Source organism: Falco punctatus (assembly GCF_963210335.1).
Source record: "Falco punctatus genome assembly, chromosome: 9".
Classification (NCBI taxonomy): Eukaryota; Metazoa; Chordata; class Aves; order Falconiformes; family Falconidae; genus Falco; species Falco punctatus.
The window spans coordinates 40,867,663-40,882,899 of NC_137589.1; the positions used below are offsets into that span (position 1 = coordinate 40,867,663).

Sequence of the window (15,237 nt, forward strand, 5' to 3'; positions counted from 1 at the left end):
CAGGAGAGTGTTGGATGGGGACTGTCCTCTGGGGTGGGTGTGCAGGGCATGCCAGCAGAGCTGTGGAACAAACCAGGCCAGCTGGAGCAGAGAGAAGAAAAGCTGCCATCCTTCCTCTTGGCAGAGGGCAGGCCCCTCTGGGCTCCAGGAGGGCAGAGCGAGCTCAGCTCCAGCCCGTGGCTGCAGCCAGCCTGGCACCAAAGGGCTGGCACAGCCCTGGCGCAGGCGGTGTGTCTGGCTAGCCCTAGGGCACAGGTTTAAGTTGGTGCAAGGTGGGAGCTGTTTTCAGGGAGAATGTGCTCCTAACTGCAGTTTCACTGACAGAAAAAACACCAAACCAAGCTGTGCTGTCACTGAAAGCAGTTGGTCATTGCCATTTGTTTCTTCCAGCTTCTGACTTAACATTTCAGTAGCACCCAGGCCTGCTACTGTATCCTGCCCCATGTCGCGTGGCTGGAGCTTTGGCACTCAACAGCTCTGTGAAACGGCAGAAGCCTTGGCCATGCTGTCAGCTGAGTTTATGAGTGCTCCAGGTTGCGTGGGCAGGGAGAGCCTAGCTCTGGTCTGGAGTGCAGCCTCAGCCCTTGTATCCGTTAGGTGGTTAACCAAACAGCAGCCACATCTTGTGGTGAACAAGATGAAGAGAGTAATTAGGGGAAGAAAGGATGACCCTGCTCCCATCTTTGGCCCCAGGAGTGATGTGAGGTGGTGTCTGTAAAGCATGTGCATGCTCTGATTGAACTACACACCAACTCACATCATCTTTATTAACACTGGCACTCAGTTTAAAGCAACAGTGCATATTGACTTGTAAAAAGCTTGCTGCAAAAGCACAAGCCACATCTTAGACCTAAAAATGTCCCATGCAAGGAATAGCGGAGAATGCCCGGGCCCTGGAGAGCCACTGTGGTGTGCCCCTGGGGGCACAGGGACAGCTACACAAGGAGAGAAGTCTCCTCATCGGCCGGGTTAGTTGAGGAAGCTGAAAGCAGTGTCCTGGCTCCCAGGTTAGTTCCAGTTAGTGGCAGGTGGAGTTGCCGCCTCATCCCTAGTGCCACATGTCCATCCTGCTGTGCCTGGCTGGCAAGGTGGGGGCTGAAGAGCAGGAGGACCAGGCTGTCAGTGGAACTTGTACTTCCTGGCTGGTTTGAGGCTGATGTAGGTTCTCTTCATGTCCTCACTCTCCGGCTTCTTGATGTCTTTGTACCTCTCTCCCTTTGTACTCACCACCTGGTTATCAATATAGCGGATCAACTTCTTGGGAGCCTGGAGAGTAAGGACATTAACACCAAGTGGATGGACAGCCACACTATTAGGGAAGGCAAGGGATGAGCAGAAGCAGAGCTGTGCTTTGGGGGGGGCAGGTGCAGAAGATTGGGATGGGCTGCTTTACCCACTATTTATGTTGGGAATTGGCCAAAACTGGGAAGGAAGCCGACTGATGGAGGAGCAGGAGCCATGCTAGTCATGAATGGCAGGAACTGATAGACCCTGCAGCACCTTAGCTAAGCTAAACTTCCCTCTCTGCTGACTAGCAGGCTCTGTCAATGGACCTGCCTTTGGCCTGTCCCATTGCTCTTTGGACTTGCAGACTGTTTTTTAAACCTTCTAGCCAAAGGACATTCAAACTCCTGGTGAGCTGGGACTGCTCTTACCTCTTTGGGTGGAGCTGGCCGATGTGTTTTCTGATCATCTGCGCTATCCACCATCATGTATCTGAAACACAAGCAGCATTTAGTGAATGCTCTAACGTCATCACCTGGGGCTGTTCACAGCCTATGTCCTTTCTCCCCTTGCTGGTTTGTGGCTGTGCCATGTGTCCTACTTCCCTAGACTGCAGATAGGAGCACTTAACATTCCCCTCAATGGGCAAGAAGTGTGTCATCATTCTGGTGAGAATCCAGCAGGATTCTCCTCGAATAGAATCCTTGGCCATATGTGAAGGTTACTGAAATCTTGGGCTGTCGAGAATGCCAATAGCCACCGTAGAACTGAGAGAGGTGCTGAGGTCTGGTGTGCTGTGCCACTGGGGCAGCTTTGCTCCTCAGCTGAAGTGATGGCAGCCAAAGGAGACAGAAGTGAGATTACAGGACCAAGCTGGCTGCTTCTGCCCTGAAGAGATGGTGTTCCTTTCATGCTCCCACCTTCTGCTTGACTACAAAACAGGTCTGTGCTGGAAGCAGCTTGATAAAAGCATTACTTCATTCCTTATGTGACTGAAACATCAGGGCCCAAGCACTTGCTTGCTGTACTGCTGAGTTACTGCTCTTGAGACTGGTGCTGGTTTAGCAGGCAGACAGCACAGCTGACCATGACTTCTCCCTCAGTAGTTAGTATAGTTGCTCATGTGTATCTTCGGCTATGGTGATCTGCTCTCTGTACCTGTGCTTGAGTGATGTTTAAAAGTACAGGATGTTGCCAAAGTGTCATTAAAGTGAAGTTCCCAGAAACAACTAGCAGCTGGCGCTTTTTTTGTCCCCTTGCATGTCACTCTGAAAGAAGCCTGTGTGGGAGACAGGCAAGGGCAGGGATTGCTAATTCTGCTTGGATGCCATTCTGCCTTGTTTTACCTTCCCTAGCTCATCAGCTGTTTATTCTGTCACTGGGGAGGATGTAAAGTGGTAGAAAAGATGTGACTGGATAGCTGTGTGGAATCTGCATGCCCACAGGAGGATACTCATGAAAGCTGAGATCTTAAAGCAGATCGATGAAACCACAGTGTGGGTTCTCCTATTGAGAATTAAGTGCTTTTGGAAATGAATGGAGGTAAACCAATATAAAGCCACTTTCATTTCCATGAAGTCCATAGGGGGGCTTCAGAGAGGTTTCTTTAAATGCATTGAATTCACACCTCCAGAAACTGAGATTTAATCTTCCCAGTGTTGCTGTACAGGCAGTCTCTTAAAGATATCTTTAGCCTTGTTTGGAATGTCTCCAAGGCTGGAGGTATGAATGAGTTGCTGTAGTTTGACAAGTCACCATGTGTTACCTGAGCTGCAGCATGGTGCTTGTGCCTTGAACCTTTAACCAGGACCTCAGGTGACAGCACTGTGATTTACGCTGTACCCGTAAGGAGGCTGAAACCTCACACACAGCCAGTGCTGTGACCCAGCTGGTACAGGTAGCCTGTTTCTTTGCCAGAGCTCTGAAACAAACCCAAACCTGTTTTGTTTGGTTGGTTTTTTTCCCACCTGATGATTGTTATTTGTACTTAAATGTGTTCAGCTATACCCAAATAAGCTTCATAGCATCCTTACTAAGCACTGTACACCCCCAGTTCTTCATAGACCACATTGCCATTTTGACCTTCCCCAAACTGCCACCTCTTCCTTTATTGTGAGCAGAATAAGGGGTTTGTTGCTACTGGGTACTTACTTCTGTAGGATAACCTGTTTTAGTTCCTCATGGTTGGGTGCTCTACGGGGCCGTGTCAGTTCCTGGGAGGAGAGAAGGTGGGTGCGTGAGCAGCACAACACATGGGGTATACAGTTACTCCCCTGCTAGCTCAGTGAGCCCAGCTGCTGGTGGAGCACCCCAGCCCCTGTGGGGAGGGGAGTGCCAGCCACAGCTCTGCTGGGTTGCTGGCTCAGCTGTGGGCACAGCCTGTACCCAGGCAGCCAAGGCAGGGAGAAGGGCTGTTGCTCTGGCTCACTGCAGAGAAAGTTCTTGTGGTCAGAGCTTCTGCTTGCAGCAGACAGCGGACACCTGCGTGTCCCCAAGCTCTGCCCCATTCCTTGTCCCGCTGCCACCCAACTTGGAGTACAGTACCTTCACACTCGCACCTGCTGGGCCAGTTTCCACCTTCTCCTCCACAATTAACTGCACTGCCTCCTCCAAGTTCCCCAAGGCCATGGCGAGTGCCTTCTCTGCCTGGCTCATGGTACAGGCTGGGAACATCTCTAGTAGCAGGTCCACCCCATCCTTCAAGTCATCACCTGCCTAGTTGGAGCAAGAGACAGAGGTAAGCTGGGGACACGGTGAGGAAAGGGCTAGTGAAAATACCCTCTCTGGTTTTGCATTGTCAGGAAATTCAGATTGCCCTTAGCTGAAGGCTCGCTCTCCTTACAAACGTGACTAAACCCCATTCCTGAAGCTAACAGGGTATTGTATCTTTGCAAGGACAAAGCCTCACTCTTCCTTAATCTCCTCCCCCTGTATTTCAACTTTCTTTAAAGTAGGGCTGCTGTGAACTGGCTCATCTGTTTGGCCATACTATGCATCTCCTTAGGAATGCGCTTTCTGGACACTGGTGCGAATGTCTGAACACCTGCTCACCTTCTGATGTGTGCTTTGATCAGAAAGGGAAGGGACTGCTAAGCAGTGGCCTGTGGCTACAGCAGAAGTGCAGCAGCAGCAGCATTTGCTAGAAGGCTGTGGCCATGGAATGACTGCACTGCAGAGCAGGAAGAGATCAGATCAGCACTGCAGAAAGAGCAAGCAGAATGGGAGCAGGGATCTGCTAGGTGCTGCAATGCCTGTAGCATGGGTCATACTAAGTGGTGCTGCAGGATCAGGACCACTGGGCCAATGACTCAGTGTTGTACAGCTCAGTAAGTGCACAGCACAGGTCACAGAGGGCGGGGACTGGCGTCTTTGGGACTGACACTCAGATGTGACCGTTTCCTGTGCAGATCCTGTGTGATAGCAGGTGAGAAAAGGTGATGCAGCTCAAACTGTGGAGTGACAGCAGAACAGGGTGAAGCTGGGTAGAGCCCGGCTAGGGCTGCAGAGGCATCCCCACAGTTCTGCTGCGGGATCTCTGAGGGCACTGGGACAGGTTCTCTCAACCACTGCTCTGGCTCATCCTCTCCAGTGGCTGAAAAGGATGAGCCAGAGTGATGGCTCATACTCTTCTGTCAGCATGTCATTTTTTTTTCCCACTTACTGACAGTCTTGTTCAGGCCATACAATGGTGCAGATCAGACACCAGTGATGATGTGTCACAGCCTATGCTGTGGTTCCTTCCAGACCCAGAAAATGCCATCAGGCGGTGCTGGTAGCCTAGTGCCAGGTGACTGTCCCCAGTGCTCCTGCTCCTCTGCGGGGTGCTCATACCTGGGACCCGGCTCCGTCTGTTAGTGTGCACAGCCTTTCCCCGTTGCAGGCTCCAGCTCCAGGCTCCTGGCCCTTGGTCAGGTCTTCAGAGGGTGCTTCACTCCTGCTTTCCACAGCCTTTTGGCCAGGTTTTTCTTAAAGACATAGTGATATTTCCTGAGGAACAGTCCCACTAAGGCTGCAGCTCTGTGCTTTCTGTTGGCATTAGACTGCTGGCGCATTGTTTGCCAGAGCAAACTGCTTCTCAAGTGCCAAGACTGGGAAGTACTACTGTTCCTCCTGCCCTCAGTAGGCACAGCTGCAGCTCTGCTCACCACTGACCTGCAGGAAGGCTGTGCTGGCGCATGCTGGAGTACCTGAGCATTGCACTGCCAGGCCTTAAAGGGCATGGGCTGCTTGTGAATTCAGTTCTACCTGTCAGTTCTCGGCCCTCTAGTGCTTTGGTTGTGGATACTTCAGGTATTTTCATTACATTTCCAAGAATTCCCTGGTGTTTGCTCTAACTTTGAACTAAGGTGCGGTTTTGATTTTAAATTTGGGAAGATGCCCTGTAGGTGAGCCAACACATCCTGTGATCAGGTTACTCTGATGCACCTCTCTTTACAGGCTCTTTCTGTAAGAAAAATCATTTCACCTTTGTTCTGTCCTCTCTAAAACCGGATAGTGCTGTCCTTCCACACTACATCAGGATTCTCAAAGGGTAGGATGCAGGGGACCAGAGCAAAGCAGTAGATTTTGTCAGGTTCAAGAAAGATAAAAGACGGGTCTGTCTGTTCTACACTGTAGCCTTCTGGTGAGAGAGCAGTGATGTTGCTAGATAAGCAACACGCAGACTGGTGTGTCCTGCAAGGTTTAATATCTAGGCACTTCACCTGTCTGTTCTTTAGTGGGAAGTACCTTTGAGGATAATTAATATAGCAATCCATCTGATCTGTAAATGCTGAGGTTAAAAAGTGCCACTGGAATAAGTGTGGTCTTCTGCAGTCCTGCAGGCCAGAGCACATCATTGCTCATTTTGCATGTGCCAGGGTTCATGGGTGAATGGGAAGTGAGCTTTGAGGATGCTCAGAGTCTAGAAGTGATACATGTATGTGATCAGCTGGATTCTCTGTTCGATGATGCACCTGACATGGGCTGCCCAGTGATAGTGTCACTTAGGCAGATGACCATCAGAGGCAGGCAGAAATCTGCACTTTCAGAATTAACCTACAGCAGAATTTCAACAAGCAGCCCTGCATCTGCTATGTCTTTGTTACTACTCTGGATCCGATCTCAACAGAGGTGTCTGGAGAACTGATCAAGTGTTTTTCACCCCAGTATGTCTTAGACAGTATTCCATATGACGCGAACCTCCCATGTGTTGATACCAAACCCCCAAATATTTTAAAACATTTTTTAAAAAAATTGTCAATCAATTCAGGTTACCTTATGAGATCCTAACTGTGGCAAACAAAATTGTATTTTATCCTATGAAATTACTCAACTCCAAATATTAAGACTGAAAGTGTGCAGAATATACTTTCTTGTGCTGAAATTGTCTGAGTAACTCACCTTTGTTGCGAGCTTCACCAAGCCTTTCTGAGAGGGAGAACATCATTTCACAAACATCCCCACTGCAAGAGACAGAAGCTATATACTTAGTGTGAGGAATAAAAGCAGTAGCCTATCCTACTTGGGTACCTCTTTATAGAAAGACAAGGTTTAATTGGAAGCCAAATAAGACAAACTGGTATTTCAGATGGCCAAGGACCTACTTGCAAACTATACTGGGATTAGCATATGTGTATTCAGGCAAAGGCTGACTTAATCATAACGGCACAGGTTTGGTACTAATCTCTCTTCAGCTGGGTATAACAAAAGAACTTAATGGTACTGAGGGGCTCAGGTCCAGGCCCACGGTGCATGGCATGCACATACAAAGCAGTGATATTCACATACCTGTGGATTTTTGCAAAACCAGGGATATACGCCTCCATCATTTCCACAAAGGTGTCCATGTCAAAAGTCTCCTCGGAGGACTCTGGTGAGCCCAGCTCCTCCAGGACACCCGTGATATAAGAGAAGAAAACATCATCCATCCCACTGGAGACAAGAGAGAACACAGGACTTGGCAGCAGGGTCAACAGGCCCATTTTTTCTCTCTCCTTCTCTCGATCCCCATTTCCCCTAACCTTGTGTCCTTCTTACGGAGCAAAAGGACCTGTGGGGACTGTATCTTATGGGCAGATCCCACCAGCAAAGCCAGGTAGCAGGTGGTCAGTGGTTGAGTGGGAAGTATTTATGGATAAAACACTACATGCCATCCCGATTCCTGGGCAGCACTGAATGAAAGCCCCAGCGTGTGCCCAGAGGATGTGCTCCTGTAGATGCTTCAGCTGAGCTAACCAGAATATTCCAGGTGCTCAAACCCTGACTTTTCTATGCTGACTGGCATCTCAGCTGAGGTCATCATATTCTGTCAAGTTGCAATTTCTATAGGAAGCAGTGTTCTCTGCTTGCCGCTCTCCACACTTGTGTCACTGCTGCCACTGGCAGCAAAACCAGCTGCTGTGTTCCAGCTTCAAGGTGTCTATATCTCTTGCATGCAGGCAGAGTTCAAAACAGGGAGAGCCCTGACAGAGCATTATGCTGCTCAGAAAGCCCCTTGGGGGCACTGTGGAATGAAGGGAATCCCATATTCTAACGTGTATTACTGGACAGGAAATTAATCATCTTGGTCGTCAAAGAAATGACATTGCTAGACTGCAATGCTAAATGACAGCTGTTCAAGCATTCCCATCAGAGCCTGTGCAAATTACCTGCATCGTAGGTCTGACTTAAGGAAAAGCAACACGAAGCTAGAGTTCAGTATAATGTGCAGAGGAACAATTAATGCAGAGTGCAAGCTAGAACAATGATATTAGGTCTTCCTATCTCAACATACCTGAGGTCTCCTGCAGGGATGTGGGACTGGATGAAGCAAGTCAGCGTGTCTCGAATGATTCTTTCAAGCTCCATGTCTCTCTAAACCTTTTTCTCTAAAAAACAGCAGGAAAAAGAAAACTCCATGTCACTTCAAAGGCAAGAAGTAGATCAAAATATCTACAAAATCAAAAGGTAGGCATGATATAGGTAAGTGTGCTCTTCCCATCAGAACAGTTCACAAACTCTTCTAATATATCTTGTTCTCCCTGGGTCACAGTAAGCAAAGATAGCCACAAAAAGCAGCCATATGAGGATCCACTTGAAATCCCAGCCCAAAGCAGCCCAGTATCTTGCACCTCTCCTGCTCATGTTGATGCTGGCAGTATGCAGCTGTACTGTACATTTAAAATGTCCCCTCCAGGAAGCAAAACTGGCAACGCAGATGTGTCCAGCTGTAGGAACTCAGAGACACCTCCTAAGCTGGAACGCTGTGCTGTCTGGCAAGGAAGCAGCGGGTAGTGGGTTTGCATGCTCAGTGCAGAAAGGGGTGGACCTTCCAGCAAAGAGCATTCACAGTGATGCCTGGACTCAGGAACATGTGGGAGGAAGGGCAATGACTCCTAAGGAAAGGCCAACCTAGAGCATATTTTACAGGGAAATACCAAGCAAGGCACAGACAACAAGTCTGCCAGCCAAAATATCAAAGGTCTCCAGGTCAGGCACGGACTACCAGTGGAATCCTGCCCAAACAGGAGCTTGTTGTTGCGCTTGATAAATGAGCTATTCTGCAGTTGATGCAGCTGCAACAAGGGGCACTTGATAACCCAAAACTCAGGGGAGTTCTAAGAATCACAGAGCTCCTACAGATGAAATGGCAGAGCGGGGCTGCCCACAGCCCTCCTTCAGCTGTCAGTACTGGGCTTGGACTGAATTGGGCAGAGAAAAGCTGTTCCTTAACCATTCCTTCCCCCTGAGGTCTACAAAGCTGCTGGGTGGACAAACTCCTGGTGTAAGCACTGAGTTCTTCTGAGGAAGGAAACTAGCTCTGCATAGAGGGAAACTGATGTGGTCACAGGCCAGAGAGCTTCCAAAGGTCACCATGCTCCCACCAGTGCAGCTCCCTCATTCCACCAGGACTCAAGCAAGTCTGTTTGACACAGAACTTGTGGTGCAGTCATATGGGTTGCTGAGAGACAATTCCCATGTTCCCATGGGAATCAAGAAGGTTTAGCATTTCCCAAGATGAGACTTTGGGAGCTAGCAGGATATAAACAAAACCACCCCACGGCACTCAGCACCGCTCCTGCAGGACCTAGAGAAAACCAAAGCCCAGCAGCCTGTTGGCAGGTTGATCTGCAGCCTTGGGGCCTGTTCAAGCTCTGCTCTGCACTGCACTTGGCCACCACTGCAGGAGCCATGAGCACGTGAGTGCTCCTCTGTGGCTGGCCAGAGCACACTCAAGCCAGCCAGACCTGCCTCGGGCTACAGTCACACTGAGGCTCCAGGGTTTTGACTCTCGATATTCAGGGAGAAAGCTGCGACACAAGGTTACGCAAAAGTACTCTGCTGTGTATATGGCATCTCACATTGCATCTCCCTGAGGCAATTCTCCATCAAATATTCCCAGTCTGTGCTCTTCTACTCTTCAGGGCTTTGAATAAATACCGGTTTTGCTACCTGAAGGGCCATCTCTTATCGAATCCCCAGGAAGTGCCATTCCCTTGGGGCAGCAGGGGGACATGAACAGCGAGACACACTCACATAGAACTGCCCTGATTTCCACTGTGTTCAAAGCTAAACACAAAAGCCATCTAAATCACCTAAACTCTCCTGCAGCTACTATTAGTACCAACCCTCCCACTGATCTAGGTCCAGTAACTAAAAAAGAAAACCTTCGTCACATGTGCCTTTCACCTGCAGAAAGGAACATGAGTTAAAAATGCCATACCACTATGTGACAACATACATGTATTCAAACACAGCACATGTAGAAACAGCCAGATGAAGGCATAATCAGAAAGGATTGTTTGCTGTTTCTGTCTTAAGCTAGAACATTTTTTTGCCTCCTGTAATTTCAAACAGAAAATTCCTATTTCACAGCAATTAAGGAAAGCAAGAGTCCAAACTTTTTCAGGTAGGAGCTCTTCACACAAACACCCAAAGGCAGCTCCTGAGCTCCTGTGCTGCTTCTATTTTTCAGCCTCACAAGGATCCTTTGTTTGCATTTTTCTCACTTTTGCATATGTCAAGTGTGGAAGCTGGCTGTAAAAAACACCACATGTAGAAACACCTTCCTGCTGCCCATTTGTTGTTTCTGTGTGTTTTTTGTGTTCTCCAGCTGTGTGACAGAACAAAGTTTATCCTTCTCATCTTTCCAACATACCCAGAAAAAATTGGCAAGCTTTGTTTTAGCCTTCTCAGACACCAAAAAGCCAATTATAATATTCTGAATCTCACTGTTGGCAAGAACACTGTCCAAAGCACCATGTTTCCCCCCCATTTTAGGCTGAATCTGCAAATTCTGGCAACCACAAAGTCCCCTGAACTTGCAAGTACAAGAAAAGTAATTTTCTTTCTTACAGAAACCAAGGATGAGCAGTCAACATATAGCAGTCAAAATGTTCTTGCTACAGACACTACTCTCAAGAATAATGCTTATTTCCTTCTTACTCAGTCTTCATGACATCTTGGGAACTGGAAGTCTAAAGATTTTGTCCATTCCCATGAAACAGGCCAATATTCTATAAGAGATAACTATATAGTAAGCAACATTTCCTGACAACCCAATTACCTGAACAACAGAGCACAATTAACCATGTCAAAGGCACTTTTGTGAGGCCCATAAATAAGTTGCTGGTAATTTATTCTGATAATAGAACAGGCAATGTCACTCATCTCCTTAATCAAAGGCACTTGAAGGCAAGTGTCAGACTGGGACAAGAGAAACACAGCAGAAAAATAATTCAGCAACAGAAGTATCAGCTATAACCAGTCACTAACTGGTCTTGAATCCATTCCCCAGCCTCTCACAACCACAAGAAATGCTGGTGTGAAGCATCTGAAAATAGTTAGGTATTTTTCCATGGAGATACCATACTGTATCTGAACAAAAGCTATTTCCTTGTGTCTATGAGAGGAGAGAGGCAGCAGGTTTCAACCGTTGGGTATAAATTCTCTCTAGCATCTCACAGAAATCCATCCACTAGCACACTCAGATTTAAGGTTTACATCCAGAGAAGGCAAGCTGCCACCTTTGGCCTGTCTTAGAAAAAAGGAAACCCTTCAAATGATAAAAACATGGTCTTACACGGAAGGACAGAAAGCAGCTAGGTAATCAAGTATTTCTTCAAGGGTCAGCCATCAGCCTTTCACTTGAAGAACCCATCTCTGCTCCTACAAAACCAGAGAGACAAATGCACTTGCATTTGACCATTTATTGCCATAGGGAGGAGATTTTATTCCCTGGTAAACAGGCCATTACAAAACGTAACATCTAGGGGAACTGCAGTGTGCAACTGTCTTCGCCAAATGAGGCTTGTGAAGACAAGTTCTGAAGTTCCTCTGGCCTTTCAGATTTGGCAGCTATTTTCTTGAAATAGAGGAAGCTGATCAAAAACCTATGTCCAAACATTTAAAAATGGATTCTTCAAGGAATAAGCTGATGTTGCTGTATATTCCTTCCTGCACAGCCAAGTTTAGAATTACCTAACTCAGGACACCAAAACACCTTATACATTATATCTTCAAATGCCACATTTTTTCTAACAGCAACCTGCAGTAGTTAAGGGGAAGATTAACTAGAAGGGCTTATCCTATGTGCACAGTTTTGCAAAGTGATTTATAATGCACAGAACAGTCCAAAACCCAAAGGCAGGAGAAATCATTCTCCTGAGAGCTCAATTTTGCTGAAAAGGTGTTACCATCATTTTAAACTTCCAGCCATAATTGCGACATGGATTTTAAGATCACTTCAGTAGTTGCAAGCTGCTTCAAACATTATCTATGAAAATCCTGCATTTTTTGTTTGCATTATAATGTGGGCTCTACTTAACATGTTGCACAGAACCTATTTTTTAAAACATATGGTCAAGAAATGGTATTCCTATTGCTCTGCCCTCAGCTAGAGCCTCACAGTTTTGCACTGTCAGAACAAGAGACCGTCAAGCCTTGGAAATCCCTGTCACTTTTCAGACAGTCTTTAAACACTGGGGTTTATTATTAAAGAGCAGTGGAGCACTGCGTGTCATCTCATTAAGACAAGATTGGTTTGACATATCAGGAGTGCTTACCTGATCCACATGGTATCACATGGCATACGTATTTCCTCATCTTAGGTAGAGAAAAGTGGTATCAGTTCTCAAAATGTGAATGTGAAAATTACTTATTTTCTATACTAAATACTTTGGCTGGCAGCTCAACAGTTCGCAAGCCTACTGTCTGTCTTGAGATCCTAGTAATTACCATCACCCTTGCATTTTCCTGCCTAACATGTTAATGTGTGTTAGGTTGTTTTTTTTTTTGTAAAACAGCCGCTGAAATAATACCCCTCTAAAAGTACCATTATCCATGTTGTGTCTGAAATATCTATTTATGCTATATTCAAAAAAAGTTGGTGTCTTTCTGTACAATTCATATGAATCTGCCTTCCTTAAAAAAAAAAAAGGGGCTGAAAACCTGAAGCGTTTGCATATAGCTGGATCATTTCCGAAGGCTCTTTCAACTCAAATTTCAGTAATCATCCTTAAATGGTCAATGTGATGGGACGGGAATGATTGATTTTGCCTTAGACTTTATATTAACAAGACAGACTTGAGGAGAGCAATTTAGGAAAATGTTTCTGAGCTAAAAGGAACTGCCATTTGGATGTGTATCAACTTTTATGAGATCATAAATTTGCCTACCAATGACTTGAGGTTTCTGCAGGTGGAAGGAAATGGGTGTTCTAGACCTTGGATGTTTCTCAGAACAGGTTAGGAAAGTTTAGGTAAACCTGATCTGGCTGAGGGACTGACTGAAATACCTTGAGAAGGTTCTTTTAGCTCAAGTTTCAATAATTATTCTTAAGTAAGTAACGGGACAGGGATGGTTCACTATGGTCTCTCTGAAAACTTACAAGAAAGCACAAAACACGTTTCATGCAGCTCTGTGTGCATGTGCTTCTGCCTGTGCTTGGGGAAGTGGGGACCCCTGGGATATAAGGAGCTCTCATGGCAGCCTGTGACATACAGCCTCAGAGGAAATCTCTCAAAAGCCCAATCTGCAAGACAGAGAGCAAGCTGTGGCTACATTCCACTGAACTAATTTACTTCCTGAAACCTTTGTGACTTAAAAGAAAACTTTCCAGGCTGAGCAACACCTTACAGACGTAATTCCAGTGCTCCCATTTTTTGTTTTACTTGCTAAAGAGGTCCCTGAAAGGACGTTCATGGTGTGGTTGCTGTGGGAAAGAAGGCTGAGGTCACTGTGCACGTTAAAACAATTAACTGCTTAATGCTCCAACATTAAAATAAGGCTTTTGTTAATAACTTAACCCACTACATTACAGTAATAGAAGACAGTAACGCCAGTGGCCAGACCCCTTCACTCCCCCGAGATCCATGCTGGACGGCTGCACTCGGGCACTGCTCTGATCCCAGGCCCGTGCCTGAGAAGTACTGCTCGTGCCTGGACCTTGGCTCATGGCCCATTTACGAAGTCAGCTGAGTGCTGGCAGAAGTCGATGGTCCATCCTATGGCTGCCTGGCCCAAGCCACGAACCAGGCAGCCCTTCCCGGGAAAGGAACGCTGAATTAGCCGGAGCGGGAGCATAGCAGGATCATTCTCTCTATATATATTGGCATCTTTATGCTTTATGTCATTGGTGATTGTTTCCCCCAACGCAAAGGGTACAGCTTTATCCTTTGGGGCGAAACACGCCCCGTGAAAGGCTAACTTGGATGGGAGAGCAGTGTACTTGTCTGTTCGAAGTCGCTGCCGCGCTGGGACGCTTCTCAGCACCTGCAATTTCTGTAGCGAGGCCTGGGGTGATCCCCGAGCACCGCAACAGCACCAGCGGCCTCCGAAGCACAACCTGTTGCCGGTGGCTGCAGGGATGCAGCCCGGGAGCGAGCGCCGGGCTCCCCGCCGCGCCTCTGCGTGCCCGGGGCACGGCCCCACGGCCCCCGACCCCTGGCGAGCGGGGCGGCCGGCGCCCACCCTCACCGGCTCGTCCCCGCTGCGCCGCGGCGTCAGGTGTTTCGCGGGGCCGGGGCTGCCCCCACCGGGGGCCGGGCATTACCTCAGCGGGCTGAGGGGCCGTGCACAGAACGCGCCCCGGCAGCCCGGGCCCGCGCCCGGCCGCTGCCCGCCAGCCGGGCTCCTCAGGGGGCACAGCCCGGTCCCTGCCCCGCCGCCCGCTCCCCGGGCCCTGCTGCCGCGCCCCCCGCCCCGGAACGAACCCCCCGCCCGGCTCCTCGGGCCCCCGCGCTCCCGGGGTGGACACACACACGCACCGGCCGCGGCGGGGACGGGGGTGCTGGCCGCAGGCTGGCTCCTGGCAGCCCGCCGGCAGCAGGGCCCCAGAGGCCGCTCCGCCCGGAGTGCTGGGGGTCCCGCCCGGGGGTCCCGCTGGGGAGGGCGGGGTGCGGGGGAGGACAGGGGTCACCTGATGGCCCGCGCGCCCCCGCCGCGGCCTCACTCCCTCCTGGCGCAGGTCCCGCGCGGCGCCGTTCAAAGCGTCACGTGGCCGCGCCCGCCGCCAAAGCATAGAGGCGGGCGCGCGGCCGGATAGAGCGGCTTCGTGCCGGCGCGCGGACAGCCCCCTGCCGCCATCTTTGTTTGGGGCAGCAGGCGTGAGGCGGCTTTTTCTCTCCGCCGCGGAGGCTTGAGGGGCGACATGCTTCCCCGGTGTCGGGGGGCCCTGGAGAGCTCCGAGCCGCGTCCGGGCTGGGGCCCCAGGCAGCGCCGGCGGCGAAGGCAGAGAGGAACTCAGAGGCGGCACGGGGTGCCCGGCCTTGGTAGTACAAAAGCGTTTTTGCGAGGCCCGGGAACATGGCAGCACTCTGTAGAGCCACCCTGAGAGAGATCACGCGTGGTTCTCCCTGCCAAGCTCGAGAGACGTGTTCCCTGAGGAAACTAGCACCTTTTCAAGTGTTAGGGCCAAGCTGTCCTGCTTTTCAGGGTGCTTCTCCCCAGCCAAAGCTCTTGCCAGGTGGATGTGCCACCGGGGGGATGTTCCTAAAGCTGCTGTCTTTGCAGAAGTTGAGAGCTGCATGTAGACTCTCCAGGCCCTCCTTCTTC

At 49.2% G+C, this 15,237-nt stretch overlaps 1 protein-coding gene across 2 annotated transcripts; it reads right to left on the bottom strand.

Annotated features, from left to right (window-relative positions):
* Positions 1–933: 933 nt before the first annotated feature.
* Positions 934–14,714, bottom strand: CUEDC2 (CUE domain containing 2). Of its 2 annotated transcripts, none has more exons than XM_080400818.1 (9): positions 14,603–14,714; positions 7,979–8,072; positions 6,994–7,137; positions 6,607–6,668; positions 5,056–5,189; positions 3,769–3,939; positions 3,376–3,437; positions 1,656–1,716; positions 934–1,266 (listed from the first exon to the last, which is right to left on the bottom strand). In XM_080400818.1, exons 2-9 carry the CDS (start codon positions 8,050–8,052, stop codon positions 1,120–1,122), a joined length of 855 nt encoding a protein of 284 aa, XP_080256944.1. In that variant the 5' UTR covers positions 8,053–8,072; positions 14,603–14,714; the 3' UTR covers positions 934–1,119. The 2 variants fall into 2 exon arrangements, with proteins under 2 accessions (XP_080256944.1, XP_080256945.1); XM_080400819.1 differs by having other exon boundaries at positions 14,451–14,703.
* Between the last annotated feature and the right edge of the window lie 523 nt (positions 14,715–15,237).

Bases quoted from the DNA above. Each gene is read 5' to 3' on its own strand.
- CUEDC2 (XM_080400818.1), bottom strand. From the start codon at position 8,052: ATGGAGCTTGAAAGAATCATTCGAGACACGCTGACTTGCTTCATCCAG. The intron at 3,940-5,055 runs GTATGAGCACCC...TGCTCCAACTAG, and splicing joins CAGACGGAGCCGGGTCCCAG to GCAGGTGATGACTTGAAGGA. The intron at 1,717-3,375 runs GTAAGTACCCAG...CTTGTGTTTCAG, and splicing joins AAACAGGTTATCCTACAGAA to ATACATGATGGTGGATAGCG.